General features: G+C 39.0%; 1 protein-coding gene across 1 annotated transcript; it reads left to right on the plus strand.

The window, feature by feature from the left end:
• Positions 1 to 10,380: 10,380 nt before the first annotated feature.
• On the plus strand, positions 10,381 to 15,165 carry LOC127772885 (transcription factor PIF1-like). Its single transcript, XM_052298876.1, has 5 exons — positions 10,381 to 10,457; positions 10,598 to 10,715; positions 10,826 to 11,419; positions 11,842 to 12,255; positions 15,064 to 15,165. The coding sequence occupies exons 1-5, from the start codon at positions 10,381 to 10,383 to the stop codon at positions 15,163 to 15,165; spliced, it is 1,305 nt and encodes a 434-aa protein (XP_052154836.1).
• Positions 15,166 to 17,378: the final 2,213 nt, after the last annotated feature.

Consider the following 17,378-nt stretch of genomic DNA (forward strand, 5'->3'; position numbering starts at 1 on the left):
CATTTCAGTCTTTCCGTGGTGTTGGCGTGTTGCTGCCAGAGTTTACATTTCCGATTGACCACTAAATTTCGAGCCCCATCGGTATCACAGTTTTCGATAAATTTTGATCGGCTTTCGATAAATTTTAACTGAATTTCGACCAAATCTATTGTTTAAGCTTCAAAATTCCAATCGAAATGTCAAAATTTCACTGAATTTGATCGGTTTTCGTCGGGAGAACACTGCTTACTACTGCATTAAATTGCTGAGGAATTAGTGCACTTAAAGTCCCTCATCCTTTCTAGCGGACCTCCCTCTTTGTTTAGGCTTATAAGCCAACTTATAAGTCAAAAAGTTTAAGCCTAAACAAACAGGCAGCTTTTCCGTTTGTCTTTTTTGAAGCCATAAGCCACTCTAACACTATTAAGGCCCTCTTTGTCTAGGCTTATAAACCAACTTATAAGTCGAAAAGTCTAAGCCAAAACAAACAAGCAGCTTTTTTATTTGGCTTTTTTGAAGCCATAAGCCACTCTAACACTATTAAGCCAAAAGCTAGGTTGGAGAAGCTTTTTTGGCTTATATGAGATAGATGTATGACTCCACCACTAAACTTAGGACATTAAATCCACTGGCTTATAAATCATATAAGCCAATAAGCTGACTTAAAAGTCTAGGCCAATAAGCCTAAGCCTAAACAAAGAGAGCCTAAGCCAAAAGTTAGGTTGTAGAAGCTTTTTTGGCTTATATGAGGTAGATGTATGGCTCAACCACTAAACTTAGAACATTAAATTCATCGGCGTATAAATCATATAAGCTAATAAACTGACTTAAAAATCTAGGCCAATAAGCCTAAGCCTAAACAAAGAGGGCCTAAACTTTGCATGGCCCGCAAAAGCCCATCCCTGTCTAGCTTGATAGTGTATTGGGCGTATTTGGGCCAGGCTTGGGCCAATGTTTGCAACCCAAAAGTCCCACACAAATCTTGAAAGTTTTTAAAATTCCGGAGAAATTAAAGTTATTTGAACAGACCCTTCTAGGGATGCTTTGGGATAATCTCAGCCTCTACATTTAGACAATCAAGAACTACTCTATCCGATTATAAATGTTTGGTGTGTAGGGTTAATCTTTTTGAAACTTTGGTTATCAATTTTATACTAGAATATGTTTTCTAGAGTTGAAGTCAACCAGTCAAGTACTCCTATATATCAACCCATTGGATCAAGAAAATTATCCAAATTTTACATGTTACAGCTAAAGTAGGGACTTATTTAATCAGGCCCTTTTACGGTACCCTATAGGTAGTATGTAAGTAGAAATTTACTCTGGCCGCTGATTGGTAAATACATTTAGACTTCTTTTTCTTAAAAAGTAATAAGGCACTTTGACCAATCCAAGATTAAATGGCTACATGATGTCCCAACTTACCATCGTGAATCTCTTTAGCCTTTCATGCTACCAATTGAGATGACACACCCTGCCAGCTGCGCTAGTAGAAATTGGATTCATATGATTTTTGGTGGTTGCAACAAGTGAATTGCCCTTACGGCCTTACCTGTCAATTGGCAACAAAATCTACTCTCCAAGCCATTCTTCTCCACTTCCGGCGACTAGAGAGCTCGATTCATCTCCAACTCTGGTGGTGGTAGGACCATGAGCAATCAGTTAGGATTCAAGGTAAATTACAACTAGAGACTGCGAAGCTACCGTGTGCCAAAAACACTCGGCAACATCTTGAAAACACTCGGTAACACAAGTTGCCGAGAGCAAGCTCACGGGAACGCGCTCTCGGTGGCTTCACACCTTTACTGTGAGATTCTTCCCGTGCGACAATGCTTCTATAGTCGGGATAATGTACAAAATTACCGAGTGAACACAGCCACTCGGTAACAATCTGTTTAACGGCACAAGACGGGACAGAAGCAACGGAACGGAGTGTTACCGAGAGGTACAAAAACACGGGAAAAAACAATCGTTACCGTGTGTGGTACGCAAAACACGGTAACAGGACAGAGCTTACCGAGAGAATTATAGTATTGGACACACGGGGATGTTAAAATTTTTCCCGTGTGTGTAGCTCATCACAGTAACTTGCTGAGAATGAACACTAGATAATATTGTACACCTGGATTTACAGATTTCTTATATTCATGATAGTACAACACGGATATGAGACAAGCAACAGTCAGGCAGATTTCACGCAAACATAACAGGTAGAACATAGGCAAGCATCACAGAAACAAATTAGAACCATAGAAAAATATCATGTGAACATAAGTTGAAGATTCCCCGGTATTAATGAGAACATCACGAGGCAAGAACACAACATGAATGGATCCACAAAGTCGCTAGCTACACATAACTCAAGAGAAGCAGAATGAGCCTTAGTTCTTACAACCTCTGTTGGGAAGGTAATAGACACATCTTAGTGGCTGACTAACCAAATGTGTGCATTGACAACATAAATCAATCCCAGTCCTTTGGCATGATCATTATATGCCTAAAATCAGACATAAAAGTTATCTGAGTGCCAAATAATATTATAGTTAGTTTCCCATACCACATTATGAAGCAACAAGTCAATGAAAGTTTTTTTTTTTTTGACTAAACAAGTCAATGAAAGTAACACGAGACAAGTATGAAATTCCATATGACAAAGAGGTGGCATGAAACAACTTACAAGCGCATCTCTTAATGTGTGTGTGTACACACCACTGCACAGATAAAAGAATGAAGCAGAACATCTCTGCTACTGATTCTTGTGAAGGCCTAACAACAACACAGGCAAATAGACTCCTAGTATGATATACATTGTTCAACACTGATTATTAACTTAGTCAACACTATAATGGATCTCTTAATCTTCATTTTGTTTTTCTTTCGTACCAAACAAACTTACAACACATTGATATAAAATAACCATGACAGAAAATTACCTTCAATCAAGACAGAGATCCAACCAATTGTTGGGATAGAGCAATCATTTGCATCCAAGCTCTGTCGCTAGCCCTACATCTCACCCTGATCCTGACCATGCGGAGTGCTTGGTGCTATCAGCTCCATGTATTGCTTCCATGATGTTCTGTAGCCTCTTTAATTCAGGCATGATATCACAAATAGTTTAAACAATGATTTTCTGCAAAAAGAACATTAAAATATTATGCACTTGAAGAAATGATTGTCATCTTGTGTTGCATTGGCAGGAAATTAATATATTTTTGGAAAAAAAACTGAATCTTATCCTCTCTCCCATAAGGAAAATTTGAAATCTTATTCGCCGTAGCAAACTGAATTAGAGTTTCAATCCACACAATATGTGCAAAACACAACCAATAGAAGAAGATGCAAGCAGCAATTAATTAACAGAACAACTCCTCCATTCTGATTAGGGTGTTAGCAATCTTCAGTCTTAACTCGATCTTTAATTTATGGTGTACCCCTGATTACAGTTTAGAAGAGGCAAAATTGGTTATCTAAAACAGATACAGGAGATAGGATACTGTCATGGAACCAACTACTTGTGAATCTTAGTGCAGAAATGTATTCTTTACAAAGCAATTTGATAGCACAGATTGAAGCAAGAGCATAAAAACAAGAACTAAAGGGAAAAAAACAAAAATCCAGAGATCCTGCATGCAGCAATGTTGCACCATCTGCATGCGCCACCCCCTTACAAGATGATCTCAAGCCATGTGGCAATTACTGGTTTCTATCACAGCGGCCTAGTCAAATAGCACCTATAATTAACCAAGTAGAAATGTGTGCATAACTGTTCAGTGCAAGAAAGTAACTGAATTTCAATTCAGCAAGAAGAATATAATTTAATGCAAGGCACAAAGTATTTCTAACCAGAATGTAAAGAATTTAGCCGCTCCATCCTCCATCTTGCTGTAACCTGGTCCCCTTTCCATTAGCATATTATACAGTCTCCAGATATTAATTTCAGAGATACAGGTCAAATCTGGAAATGGCAGCACACAACACTCTTTTGGAAGGATGGACAACATGTCGGTTCAATAGAGTTTGCAACACTATATTCATTTGCTTTGTACAAAGACTGCACAGTGGCATTAGAATATCTAGATGACTCCTGGCAAATAAATCTTCACAATAATCTGTACCATCAAGCACAAACGGGACTGCAAGAGGTTCAACAAATTCTAAATATGTTCTCCCCCCAACCAAGAAGCTTCTGACCAAAGAGAACTAATTTACCCTGATACTAAAATCTCTAATTCTAATGCATATCAACTATGAACATACCATGGTTCTTTGTGGAAAGTTGCAGAGCCACAGATGGAAACATGGAGTTGCTTTACTGACCTCTCGTTTACGAAGCACACTGATGTAGATATGGCCGAGCAGTGTCGCTTGCCTCAGCCATAGTGGCGTCTTAGGAGGAGTAGGCGGGGGTCACAAACGGAGCTACGACTTCGTGTATAGCGTTCCACCCGGAGCAGAGGGTGGAGACGGCCATCAAAGGTGGGGACGAAGGCAGGTGCTCCTCGATGGGGATGCGCCCACGGCGGCCTCGGCTTGGATGGGGGCGTGGTGCGGCTACGTGGGGCTGGATGGGGCATTGAGCGGCACGGCGGTGGGCGCCTGGTTAGCGCGCAGCGCGGCGGCGGGGGGCTCGATGGTTTGCGGCGCGGCGGCGCGCGGGGGCGGGGGGACTAGGGAGCGCGTCGATGGGGGATGAGTGGTGGACGCCAGGATTGGGGATTGTTTTGTGACCTAGCCACCCAAGAGGTTTGGATAAGAGCCCGCCAGATTTTTGGTGCCCGCCACATTTTCGGCACGATTTCTGGTTTGTGGGGCACGATACGTTATCATGAGTTTTTCTTACAAAAACAAACGATAAAGATATATGCAAATTACCCCTATGTGATCTACTAACCCCAATTTAACTCATCCTGTTATAAAAAAATCCATTTGGAATTTACGTCATCCTGGTGATTTTCATCGATAAATCTGTCTGTTTCAACAATACTTTGGAAAAAAAATGAAAACAAATCAACCAGCTTTAGGGACCTGATAATGGTATTTTAAGGATATAGGGTTCGGCTGATTAAAGAAAATGCAAATGATAATAATACAAAGAAATTAAATAAATTTTGTTCTAAAATTACAAATGCTATTTCTTGTGGTGAAACATACTCATCCCGATTGAAGTTCAATACGTGGCATGCGTACTCGCCTTAACAACTATTTTTGTTTCAGTGGTAGGCATTTCATGCAAAGACGCTTGTTGTATGAGGTAAGACGTCTGTTGTGGCATCGTCAATCTCTAGATATATAGGTCCGGTCTTAGGGGTAGGATGTGTTGTGCATATGTTTAAAGGGGTGAGTATATGACCACTTGTGTCTGTGTTGTTTCTAAAAAGAAAAAGTCTGAATTACCCCAGTGAATTATTGATACTGTTCAGATTATACCCTCCTAAACTAACAAACCAGATATTGTACACCTTACGGTCTTCATCGGTCAACCTCCCTCCTCTCCAATCTCTTCTCCACTGCAATATGATTGTCTCATACTCCCATTCACTCTCATTAGGCGTACGAACGAAGCAAGCGGTGGTGGGTTCAGCCTGTAGCAAATTTTGCCTTAATAGAATAAGGTCAGGCCATATATTCAGTTTTAAAAAGAATGGTCAAATGAGTAAAATTGATAAAAGAGGGCCAACCACTAAACAAGATAAAAAATAATTAAATTGGTTGTTAGCCTTTAAAATGGAGTCATAGGCGCAATTGCCCCTATGTTTTTAAATCTTGAGAAAAATAAAGGAAAAAGTACGAATTACCCTCACCCGAACTATCGTGGTCGAATGAATTACCCCCTAAACCCGGAAATCAGATATCTCTCACCCTAAACTTTCTATACCGGATGAATTACCCACCTCGACCCAATCCAGAGCGATTTTATCCTATGTGGCGTACGCGTGGCAACCCAGTCAACATTTTCTTTTAAAAAAATTTGGTGGGTTCAACCTGTCATACTCTCTCACCCCCTCTCTCTCCTCTTCCCCTCTCTCTCTGTCGTCAGGCGCGAGCGTAGGGGAGCGGCGCGGGTGGCAGCCACCCTCATCTCAAACCCATTCCTAGCTTCGTCGCTGGCCCGCCGCCGCCCTCATCTCGAACCCCGCCTCCTCCAGCTAGTCGTCGCCACCGTTGCCCCTACTATCCTCCTCGGCGCGGCCCACCGGCCGTGGTGCCCTCCCCGTGACACCGCCGTTCACCGCCGTCTACCACCATCCTCGCCGCACACAACGCGAGAGAGATGAGAGAGAGAGAGAAAGAGAGAGTACGATGAATAATGGAAGAGATAGAGGGGTGAGGGGAAGAGAAGTAGGTGGGTCCCACCATTTTTTTAAAAAAAATACTGATTGGACTACCACGTGTATACCACGTAGGACGGAAACCACTCTAGATAGAGTCAGGGGGTAATTCATCCGGTTTTAAAAAGTTTAGGGTGTGAAATATATCTGGTATTCGAGTTATGGGGGTAATTCGATCGACCACAATAGTTAGGGGGTAATTCGTATTTTTTCAAAAAATAAAGTACAATAAACCTCATCTGATTTGTCCATTCAATCTCTTAACCTGTCACTTTTATGCTTTATTCATGTTAAATATATATATAATACCAAAAGTACGGTCCGGCATCATATCACTTCTTTTCTATTTCTACCTTAATTTTTGATGTCATCGCTAATTGGGTCACAGGTGGGCCTGGCTGTTACCGAAGGCAAATGCACTGAATATTCTCGGGAATCTACTGTTCCTTTGGCGCCAATGAAAATCGCAGCCCCGCCATCCTTCCGCGCCAACGAAAATAGCGCTTCTCATCCTTCACGTTGACGGAAATCATCACCTACGAAGCCAAATAATATGCCCCGTCACGGTGAAACAGTGGGTCCCACGGATACCGACAGTATCGGCTTGGAACACGGTAATTTTTTGATGTTCCCGAGTTTTTATGTGGAAACACACGGTATGTTCCAAATCTTACCGAGAGTATGCAAAACCTCTCGGTAACATAGAGAAGCACGCGGTGGCTTCACAATCTCTGGTAGTGTAATGCGAGGCTAGGGATGGGGAGGCTGGTTGGGAAGGGTTAGGAAGGTAGAAGAGGGGAGTTTCTTCAGGTATAGAGAAAGGCAGGGTAATGGCCTAGCAGTGGAAAGAAATAGGCTTGAAGGGTGGGGTGGCGGGAACTCATTGGATTGAAGCAAAAACATGCTAGATGATTTAGGCTTCGTTAGATTCCTCCTGGATGAGATTCGTACTGCACGCGAAATGAGAAACCTCATTAGCACATGATTAATAAAATATTAATTATTATAAATTTGAAAAATAAATTTATTTTTTTTAAACAACTTCTATATAGATGTTTTTTTAAAAAAAACGTATAATTTAACAGTTTGAAAAGCATGCTGACGACGGAAAACGAGGAAGTTAATGTTTAGAGTTGAATAACAGAACGGAGCCTTAGAGATGAATGTATTTATGGGGTAGAGGAAGGCATCGGTAGTTTTGGTATGCATCGTAAGCGTCAAGACACCACTAGTGAAGTGGAAGGGTGGTGGCATATGTGCTGGACAAACAACTATAGCATGCAACGAGTTGCAGAAGTCAATGGGAGATAACAAATTGAGGGTTGTATGCAGTTGGTGGATTTTTCACAGGGCGGGTGGGGAAGATATATACAACCTGTTTGATTTTATACCCAATCTTGCCATGCCAAAAAATTATTGGTGACCATAATGTGGTAAGCATCTATCTGATTTGGTGCCAAAAATTTTGGCAAGCTCATACAGATACCAAAAATTAGCAACAATCCAAACAACCATCCTTTACCAAAATTAAATTTTGCTTTACCAAATCTTGTCATTACCAATATTTTAATAAGGTTAGATTGGTAATGATTCAAACAAGGTCGTCCTAATGTTTTGGGTCATAGAAACATGCCAATGTTGGTTACATTTCCAAGGGAGAGTAATGTGCTTATTCTAATTCATGTGGGTATAGACGCATCCTCTATCGATAAGTGTCAACCTCATATTGCTACCTTGGCTTGCTAGCGAGGACTTGCAATTTATGCTTATAAAGAAAATGGATTTACAGCTAAGGTTGAGTCCAGCGGGCTGGTTTGATGCAAAGCACCTATTTTGAGTCTTGATCCATAGGATTGGAAGCTAATATTACTTAATTAAGTCAGTCTTCCTTCTCTTGTGCACTCTTCTTATTCTTTCATCAGACCAAGCCTCTATTATATTTTCTACGGTGCTATATGTCTTAGTTTATAGCTAAAATGACACTCTTTTAGGACGGAGGGAATAACTAGTTTGCTCATAAACGATGGCACGACTGACAATTAACTGTGCTGGTATGTTACTAGTATGTATGGAGCAGAGATTTTTCGAGTGACTTGTCATCATCTTGTTCCAGCCTCTGTGGCTGTGGCCTCTATCTACCTACAGCCTCTTCTATCCAACAAAATGGTGGCTGATTCCGAGTAGTCTTACCTTTTAATTCAGATATATGCGCACAATAACGACAAAGCCAGCTTCGTCCAGTATTAGGATTTACAAATCTTAGTACTAGTACTCCCTCCGCCCAAAAAAGAGACAAACCCTGAGTTTCCGTGTCCAACTTTGATTGTCCGTCTTATATGAGATTTTTTTATAATTCGTATATACCATTGGACGGCGATGATTTGACTTGAGTTTTGAACAAGTCCATAAGTCTGAACGGGTTTGAACTGAATTTGAAGGGATCCAAAGTTTCATCCCGAAATTAAAATAAAATCCTAGATAGTATGATATATAGACGATGTCCGCGAAATTGCGAAACGTTCCCGATCGAATGCATGTACGTACGCTACGCCGCCGGCGGCTTACGATAATTTGATTAATCCCCCATCGTTCGTACGTTCATTAATTAGTTGAGTAATTAATACGTACTACTAGTTCAGTTAAAAAATACTAAACTACTAGTACTAGTACTAGTTAATTCCAGTTATAGCCTGCACCACGTACGACTTACTATACATTTCGATCTACTCGTGGATTCTAAATTCTCGGGATACATACGTTTGTTACTCCGAGTATTTATTTTCATGTCATCCGAAGAAAATTTTTAAAATTCAACAATGTAGATTAATATGTGATAGATCACTCTACAAATATATAAGTTAGATTTTAACTTGTACAAGTTAAAAAAAAACTATAACTAATAAGTATACAATGTATACTTATAGTTAAATTTGTTTATCTTGTTATAATTTGTAAAAATTAAATTTAACCTTATATGTTTGTGGAGTGATTTATAAGATATTAATCTATATTTTTTATTTTTTTCAAATTTTGTCATAACTATTTAGATGACATATAAACAAGAAGGGATGTCCCCTAGAGAGTTTAGAATACTTTCCTTACTTATATATACTATCAGGTTTTAATAAAGAATCTCTTGACTTTTTATATACATTAATCATTTATTTTATTTAAGATATTATATAACTATTATTTATTTTTTTAATTAATTTATAGAAAATGTTTATAGCATGACTTATTTTGTTATGTTTGTAAAAACAATTAAATAATATGAGTATTTAAACGTATATTTAGAAGTTAACGACGTTGTATATTAAAAATCGATAGGAATATTTAGTACTCCCTCCGTACTTGTAAAGGAAGTCGTTTTGGACAGCGACACTGTTTCCAAAACACAACTTTGACTTCTTGTTTCTATAGAAATATTTATCGAAAAGTGATATATGTATACTTTTATGAAAGTATTTTTCAAGACAAATCTATTCATATAATTTTTACATTTTCAAACCCAATAACTTGAGAGTTATTCATGATTTATACTCCCTCCGTTTCGAAATGTTTGACGCCGTTGACTTTTTAACACATGTTTGACCGTTCGTCTTATTCAAAAAATTTAAGTAATTATTAATTCTTTTCCTATCATTTGATTCATTGTTAAATATATTTTTATGTAGATATATAATTTTACATATTTCATAAAATTTTTTGAATAAGACGAATGGTCAAACGTGTGCTAAAAAGTCAACGGTGTCAAATATTTCGAAACGGAGGGAGTATTTCTAAGATTTGACTTAGACATTGTCCTAAACGACTTACTTTACGAGTACGGAGGGAGCGGTAGAATACGCGCGAATCAGCGCTTATGTGTACTAGCTTGGTTGTGCATGCACACTAATTAATTTGTGACGATTAAGTGTGTTCACAGCTTAATTAGCTCCTACTAGTATATATACACACCATTCCCAATCAAAGACGAGATAGCTCAAGAAGCAGCCAAATTAAAGAGCAATTAATCGATTGAACGCGACTAGAGCTAGCTCGATCCGATCGTGCGTACGTACGTACAGGCATGGACGGCGGCAGCTGGATGCTCAAGGCGGCCGCCGCCGGCGACATGCACGGCGGCGCCGGCGACACCATGATCAGGTATATATGTATTAATTACACGGTGATCACCGGCCGGCGGCGGCCTGGTCGTCGTTGCCACGCATGCAGCTATCCTTGATATCTTAAGCTTCTGCAGGCTGTAATTAATTAATTAATTAGTTAATTTGTGCTTGCATCAGATGCAGCTGGAGCGACATGGCGACTACTGATCAGCTGCTGCGCCACCACGAGCAGGAGCCGGCGATGACGATGATGATGAACTCGCAGTCGCAGGCCATGCAGCAGCAGCTTAGCCAGGCAATTCATGATTAATTCATCTTGTTTATTGCTAGTAATTGACGAACTTTGTTTTGTTGTGGAGTAATCATGTTTTCATCATCGTGTTCGTTGCGAATTATTTGATTCAGATCTACATGCTGATGGACATGGAGGAGCACGATCATCAGTACGCCACGCCGCCGTCGCCGTCGTCGTCCTCCTTCCGCTCCTTCTCCGCCGGGACGACGACGACGACGACGAGCCGCGACGACAACTCGTCGCTCATGCTCGCCGCCGCCGCCGCCTCTTGCCACCACCAGACAATGGAGGTGTCGTCGCAGATACTACTACCACGGCCGGGACAAGCAGCACGGCGGAGCAGCGGCGGCCATGGCGCCGCCGCCGCCGCCACCGCGTTCCGGCCGTACTCCCGGTACCTGGGCCCGAAGAAGCATCTCCTCCGGCGGCCAGGGGCGGCGACCACCGCCACCGGCGGCGGCGGTGGACAGAGGGCGTTCAAGAAGGCCATATCGGTGCTGTCAAAGATCCACGCGGCGAGGCTCGCGCAGTACTACCAGATCATGGAGATGGCCGCGCGGGCTTCGCCGGCGGCCACCGCCGGCGGCGGCGGCGGCGAGAACCAGCAGCTGCAGCTGCAGCACGTCTTGTCGGAGCGCAAGCGCCGGGAGAAGCTCAACGATAGCTTCAAGGCTCTCAGGGACGTGCTCCCACCCGCCACCAAGGTCCGTCTACTTACCGACCAATTTAATCTAAAAGCTTACGTTAATATAGAATCTCGAGCAAAATCTGTTGTCTTGCTTGATGAAAGATTCTCACATAATCCCAAACTCTCTCAAATCTAGATTGTTACCTGGAGAATATGTAGCTATAGAATTCAGAATTAGCATTCAGAATACAAACTATAGTTATAGAATTAAGAAAATAAAATGGAGACCAGAAGCTGAAAATCTAGCTTCTAGCTTTTCTAGATTCTCGCTAGCTTGGCTACTCATAAGGTGCTTACCAATATCTTAAGCTTAGCTAAAAATGACTAGCATGGCTAATATCAGTTATCCTATATATGCTTTATTACTAGTAACATTTATAAATTTTAACCAATTAATTAATGCTAATTGATTTGTAACTTGTGCGACGATGAGCACAGAAGGACAAAGCATCAGTGCTGATGAGAGCAAAGGACTACGTGAACGTCCTCAAGGCGAGGATAGCTGAGCTGGAGGAGAAGAACAGGAAGCTATCTGAATCACAGCAGCTGCACGCCGGCGACGGCGACGGCGAGCGAGACGACGGACCTGACGATGACAAGATTGAGGTCAACACGAGCAGATCAGCGGCAGATCAGGGCAGTTCACCGAACAAGTGTCAAGAGCTTCATCTGAAGATAGTGCTGGGGTCGTCGTCGGGGTGCAGTGCCATGGATGCCGTGGCTGGCATCCTGCAGGGTCTCAACGAGAAGAGGGATGTCAGCTTGTTGGCCACAGGGCATAATTCCAGCAGCAGCAGCAGCAGTGGTCGTCGTCGTCTTCTTCCCCGTGCAAAGTCTTCTCAACAACCTGCCGTAAGATTACAAACTCTATGTAAATTGAGTAGATAAATGATTTTAATTAATTACTCCGTTTGTTTGTTAATTTTTAGGGTACATTTTGAATGCTCATGCCATAAATTTCTCTGCATATTCTTATGCGCCGTATATATGATCCTTTTTTATATACTAGTAGAAAATATAGTGCCTTCTGATATATTCTCAAACCAAGTAAAAAAACACTAATTATATAACATGGGTTATTTGAGTGTTGCACTTTATACTATGGCACTATGCATCTATAAAGTGATTGTCGCGAAAGGGCTTACAGTGACCTGAGTAGTATTGTAAAGTCCTGAGTCCGAATCTCCATAGGAGCGAATTTCAGATTGAGTTGTTTGAGGGTCTAAGTTAACAAATTATAAAGGCTGCATATATCCAGTTGGATGTAGAGGCCGGGTAAAAAATACCCTTCTCTAAAAAAACTATAAAGTGATCGTCAAATTTTGTGATCTTTAGGTTAGAGTAGAGTGACGTTGGGTTGGGGTGCACTCTAACACCAGATTTTTGCTTAGGGCAGCAGTGTAAAATGAAAGTATAGTTTAAACATGGTGTGAACGAAAAAAAAGGACATGACAAACATTTTAATTTGCAGAGAGCATTTTCTTCGGATAAGTTATCTCCTCGTTCACGCATTCAATTCTGGTGACTATATTTCATAATTATACATTGTTATATATTAATGAACTTATATTACTGTATAGTAAAAGCAGCAAGCTTTCTTGCATAAGGATGTGCTACATCACAAAAACATATTAACCGTCGGATCAAGAGTTTAGATAACCAATGATCATTAGGTCAAAAGATACATGCATTAATAAAAAAAACACAAATGGCTAAACATATGAGAATTTCTGTATGTTTCTAGTGTCTCATCTTAGACACTGATACAAATAGAGAGGGGCCAAACATAATGAAGAATTAAAACAGGAGGCTCCAATTCCTCTTATAAACATATATAACTTAACAAAGACAATAGTTGACTAGGCCAATCGATATTCTATAAATAAATTAACTTATGTCAAAACCTTTTTAAAAGCTAAGCTGAACTAATAAACTATATACATAAGTTCTTAAACATAATCAATAGTCGCACAAAGCACGACGATGTGGCTAGTAATATTTTGAAAATAAATGTACCAATCGATATTGTTTTTATAGATAGTCACATTATTTTAACTTGCTAACTTCAATTTTTAGAAAGTTGAACTTTATATATTCTAGGTGAGAAGTAAAAGGGGTACACTCAGTTTGTGGTTGTTATGTTGTGTCGTGCTCATATTTTCAAGTTGTGGGAAAATAAAGACAATAATTGTTTGTAGTATTGTTCCACAGACAAATTAAGGCTAGACAAAATATTATTATCCTTTGCATCATAACAATAACAAGTTCAAAACAATTGTACCCAACGAGATGTCTAGAGAATAGTATCCAATGCAACACCAAATGGAGCCTTAGAGAATAATTGATTGGAAGTCTAGCCTTTCTCAATACATGTGCAAGACAAAGCACATAAATTGTAGAACTAGCTAAAAGACTTTTTGAGGTTTTCAATATTGTCTTCAAAATCAATGGCTGGGAGGAATACTAATTAAAACTGCAGGGGCCCGAAAAAGCTACTCAGCTAATGGGGAAAAACACAGTAAGATTAGTTGTTTTCAACAACCACTCGATCAAAATTTCGGAGTTTGAACTATAAATATCATTCGAATTGTTTAATATTAATTTAGCGTATAATTAATTAAGTATTAGCTGAAATAAAGTTAAAAGTTGATTAATATTAATTTTTAAAGCAATTTTCCTATAGAAACTTTTTGCAAAAGAAATGTATTTAGTAGTTTGAGAAGTGTGCGCATGGAAAATGATTGAGTAAAAGTTGGGAAGAGGTGGTAAAGACGAACACACCCTTAATGACATGCATTTTTGACTAAGTGTTGATTAGAATTTTAGCATCTTGCTAGAGTTTAGACCTTGAGAATCGATCTACGACAGGATGTTTTGCTGTGATATACTCCATCCATTTCAAAATATTTGACACCATTAACTTTTTAGCACATATTTAACCATTCGTCTTATTCAAAAAAATTTGTGAAATATGTAAAACTATATGTGTATATGAAAATATATTTAATGATGAATCAAATGATATAAAAAGAATAGATAATTACTTAAATTTTTTGAATAAGACGAATGGTCAAACACATACTAAAAAGTCAACGGTGTCAAACATTTTGAAACGGAGGGAGTATATATTATCATGTAGGAGTACGAAATACGAGGAACTTTTCGTTCTTGCACCTCATGCACAAGGAAAATAAAACTCTCCGAGTGTACTATGTCAAAACTGTTTTGGACAAATTGGGGTAATATATTAGTCAATTGTCAGAATATTTTGTCCTAGACAACTCATATGGTCATTCATGTGTTTTCGTCAACTATGTTTTCTATGAGCCTATCACTCGATCAGCATCAGAGGCTGCAGTACATAACTGGCACCACTAACATGTCAAATGGGTAAGCATGGACCGGGCCAATAGTCAAAAAACTGAATCTATCCTCAATTCAAACACTTGGTTAATTTTATTTTTTCTGAGTACTAAAATAAATGGAGAATGGCTAGCTAGCTACGTAAGAGCAAGACGCTTTTCATCATTTTTAAAGTAAAGATACTCTTCATTGACTAACAATTAATGATTCTAGCTGCTGACTGATTCTGAGAAAATACGATTGCTAACCACTACTATCACTTCTAGAAGCAAAGCTAATATTCAGTTCATTCTTCAGTCCAGCAGCTGCGACGAGGAAATTCTCAAGGAATCTGTAGTTAAAGATGACAGTCCAGCAGCTGTCAAGGATGTGATGCAATCGGAGACAGTGAGGCTGTAATTAATCTTCACCGATCATTTCTGTCGGAAATTGATGATGTTCGTCGACAAAACTTTGGTATAGTTGTTCAGAGTTCCAGCTAGGAATTTAGGACTTTAGCTTAGCTATGCAATGAATGGAAATTAATGATAATATGTCAAAGATATAGACATTTCCATGGATAAGGGAGTTGCTTCGGCTTGAATCATGGAGCTGATCAGCAAGGGAGTCAAACTATGAGAAAAATGTTTGTCGTGAACTATTAGGTTAGTTTGGACTGGCATTACATGGTACTCGCTAGTCGACATCTTAACAGTGACATGTAATGAAAAACAGATGCACACTTTTAAAATAATTAATTATACATTTAATAATGATGACCTTTAATTTGCATATGATGAGATGATGATGATGATGATGATAGTAGCTGCTGCTACTGTAGTAGTAGCTTACATACATTGCATCTTAAGAAACGCCCAGGGTTTTTCAGCTAGCTCCACAAGGTGGTGGGCCGAACGATCTGGGTTTATAAGCTTCACCCCTTCTAATTATTTGATAATAGGTCCTTTCTTAATATTCAATTTTTTTACATACATTGCATCTTTCTAGAGACCAAATACACTTGAAAGTTAGCAATAATGATGAGAGAGAGCACCTGGAAAATGCAACGGTTTTCTCTCAGAAACATTGCATCTTTCTCCGGTGCAATTCTATGACAGATGTCAAAGGTGATGAACATTTTGTTGATTCTTTTACTTAATTTACTTTAATTGTGTACAAAACGGTGAAATTAAGACTCAAATTGTTGGGGCTGTTTCCTGATCGAAACACTCCTATTTCAGTTCAAGAAATAAGATATTTTATGCTCATTAAGAAAGTATCATTATTTATCAAAATTTTACATAAAAATTTTTAATACATCGAGGTAGTAGTATTTGAACGCATCAAATTTTACACTATAAAATGTATATTACCTTCCAACATTTACTTTAAGGATGGTAAAAATTGCCCTCAAAATTTGATCACTTCCAGAAATATGCATGAATGATCCAAATATATGTCCTAGTTAAAGGGTACTACATCCATCTCAAAAATACTTGTCGCTTTGAGTTTTTGTTTGTAACTTTTAATTTGATCATTCGTCTTATTCAAAAAATTATGAAATAATTATTTATTTTGTTTGTGATTTACTTATTATCAAAAGCACTTTAAGTATGACTTATCTTTTTTACATTTACACTAACTTTTAGAATAAGACGAATGGTCAAACATTGCAAGAAAAAAGTCAAAGCGACCAATAATTTGAGAAAGAGGTAGTACACAAATCATCGTGATAAACATATATTATTTGCTGCACTTGTTTTCTATATATATGGAAATTCCGTATGGCTTGTGTCGTTTTTGTACAACATCTAGTTCTGTTCTATCATGGAACTACCCAAAGAAATATTTCGGATAAATTAAAAACATAATGCACGTCTGACAAAGTAGTTAACCTGGGTGAAAATGAAGCCTTAAAAAATAAATTCTTCATAAAGAAGACTGGCGTCATGAATCAGGAATTATTAATTCCTGTATTGCCTTTCATTTGCATCAGCTAATTATTAAAATATGATATTGTCCTTGTCTATGTTACAGCTTCATGGCTAGTCAAAGAAATTCCCATAGACTCGTGATGAACGAACTCAAGAGTCAACCAATAATTGGGAAAGCGATCTCAACATCAGTTGAAAACTGGTTCGTTTCAACATCAGTTGCAGATATATAGCGCACATGATTATTCAGTGGAGGATTTCCTAGCAGCTTCGCTAATTAGAGAACTATTATTCCTGAATTACCTTTCATTAGTACTATGTCACTTCTTGGATTGAATTCGCCGCAGTTGAATGTTCAGAGATTACGTAGCAAATACTCCACGGATGATGAGCCGAAGCAATTGATCTCTCAGCTCGTCTGACAAATCAAGGTTTGAGATTTATTATCTCTGCTTCTTAATCATTGATGTATACATAGTTTAAAATATACCAATGTCAAAATGATATTGGAAGTTAACTGAAATATTCAGACGTATGCGAGTACAGGTAAGTCCCTTTTTTTTTTTTTTATGTTCGTGTCTCCTTTGAAGTTTGAACTAGAAGCGGGCAAACGCTGCTGTTTTGACGAGAGATGTAACCGGGTTATATGCTAGTATTAATTAGTATGTGAAACTGTTAATTACATGTTTCTTTAACGTT

Source organism: Oryza glaberrima, chromosome 5 (assembly GCF_000147395.1).
Source record: "Oryza glaberrima chromosome 5, OglaRS2, whole genome shotgun sequence".
Lineage (NCBI taxonomy): Eukaryota > Viridiplantae > Streptophyta > Magnoliopsida > Poales > Poaceae > Oryza > Oryza glaberrima.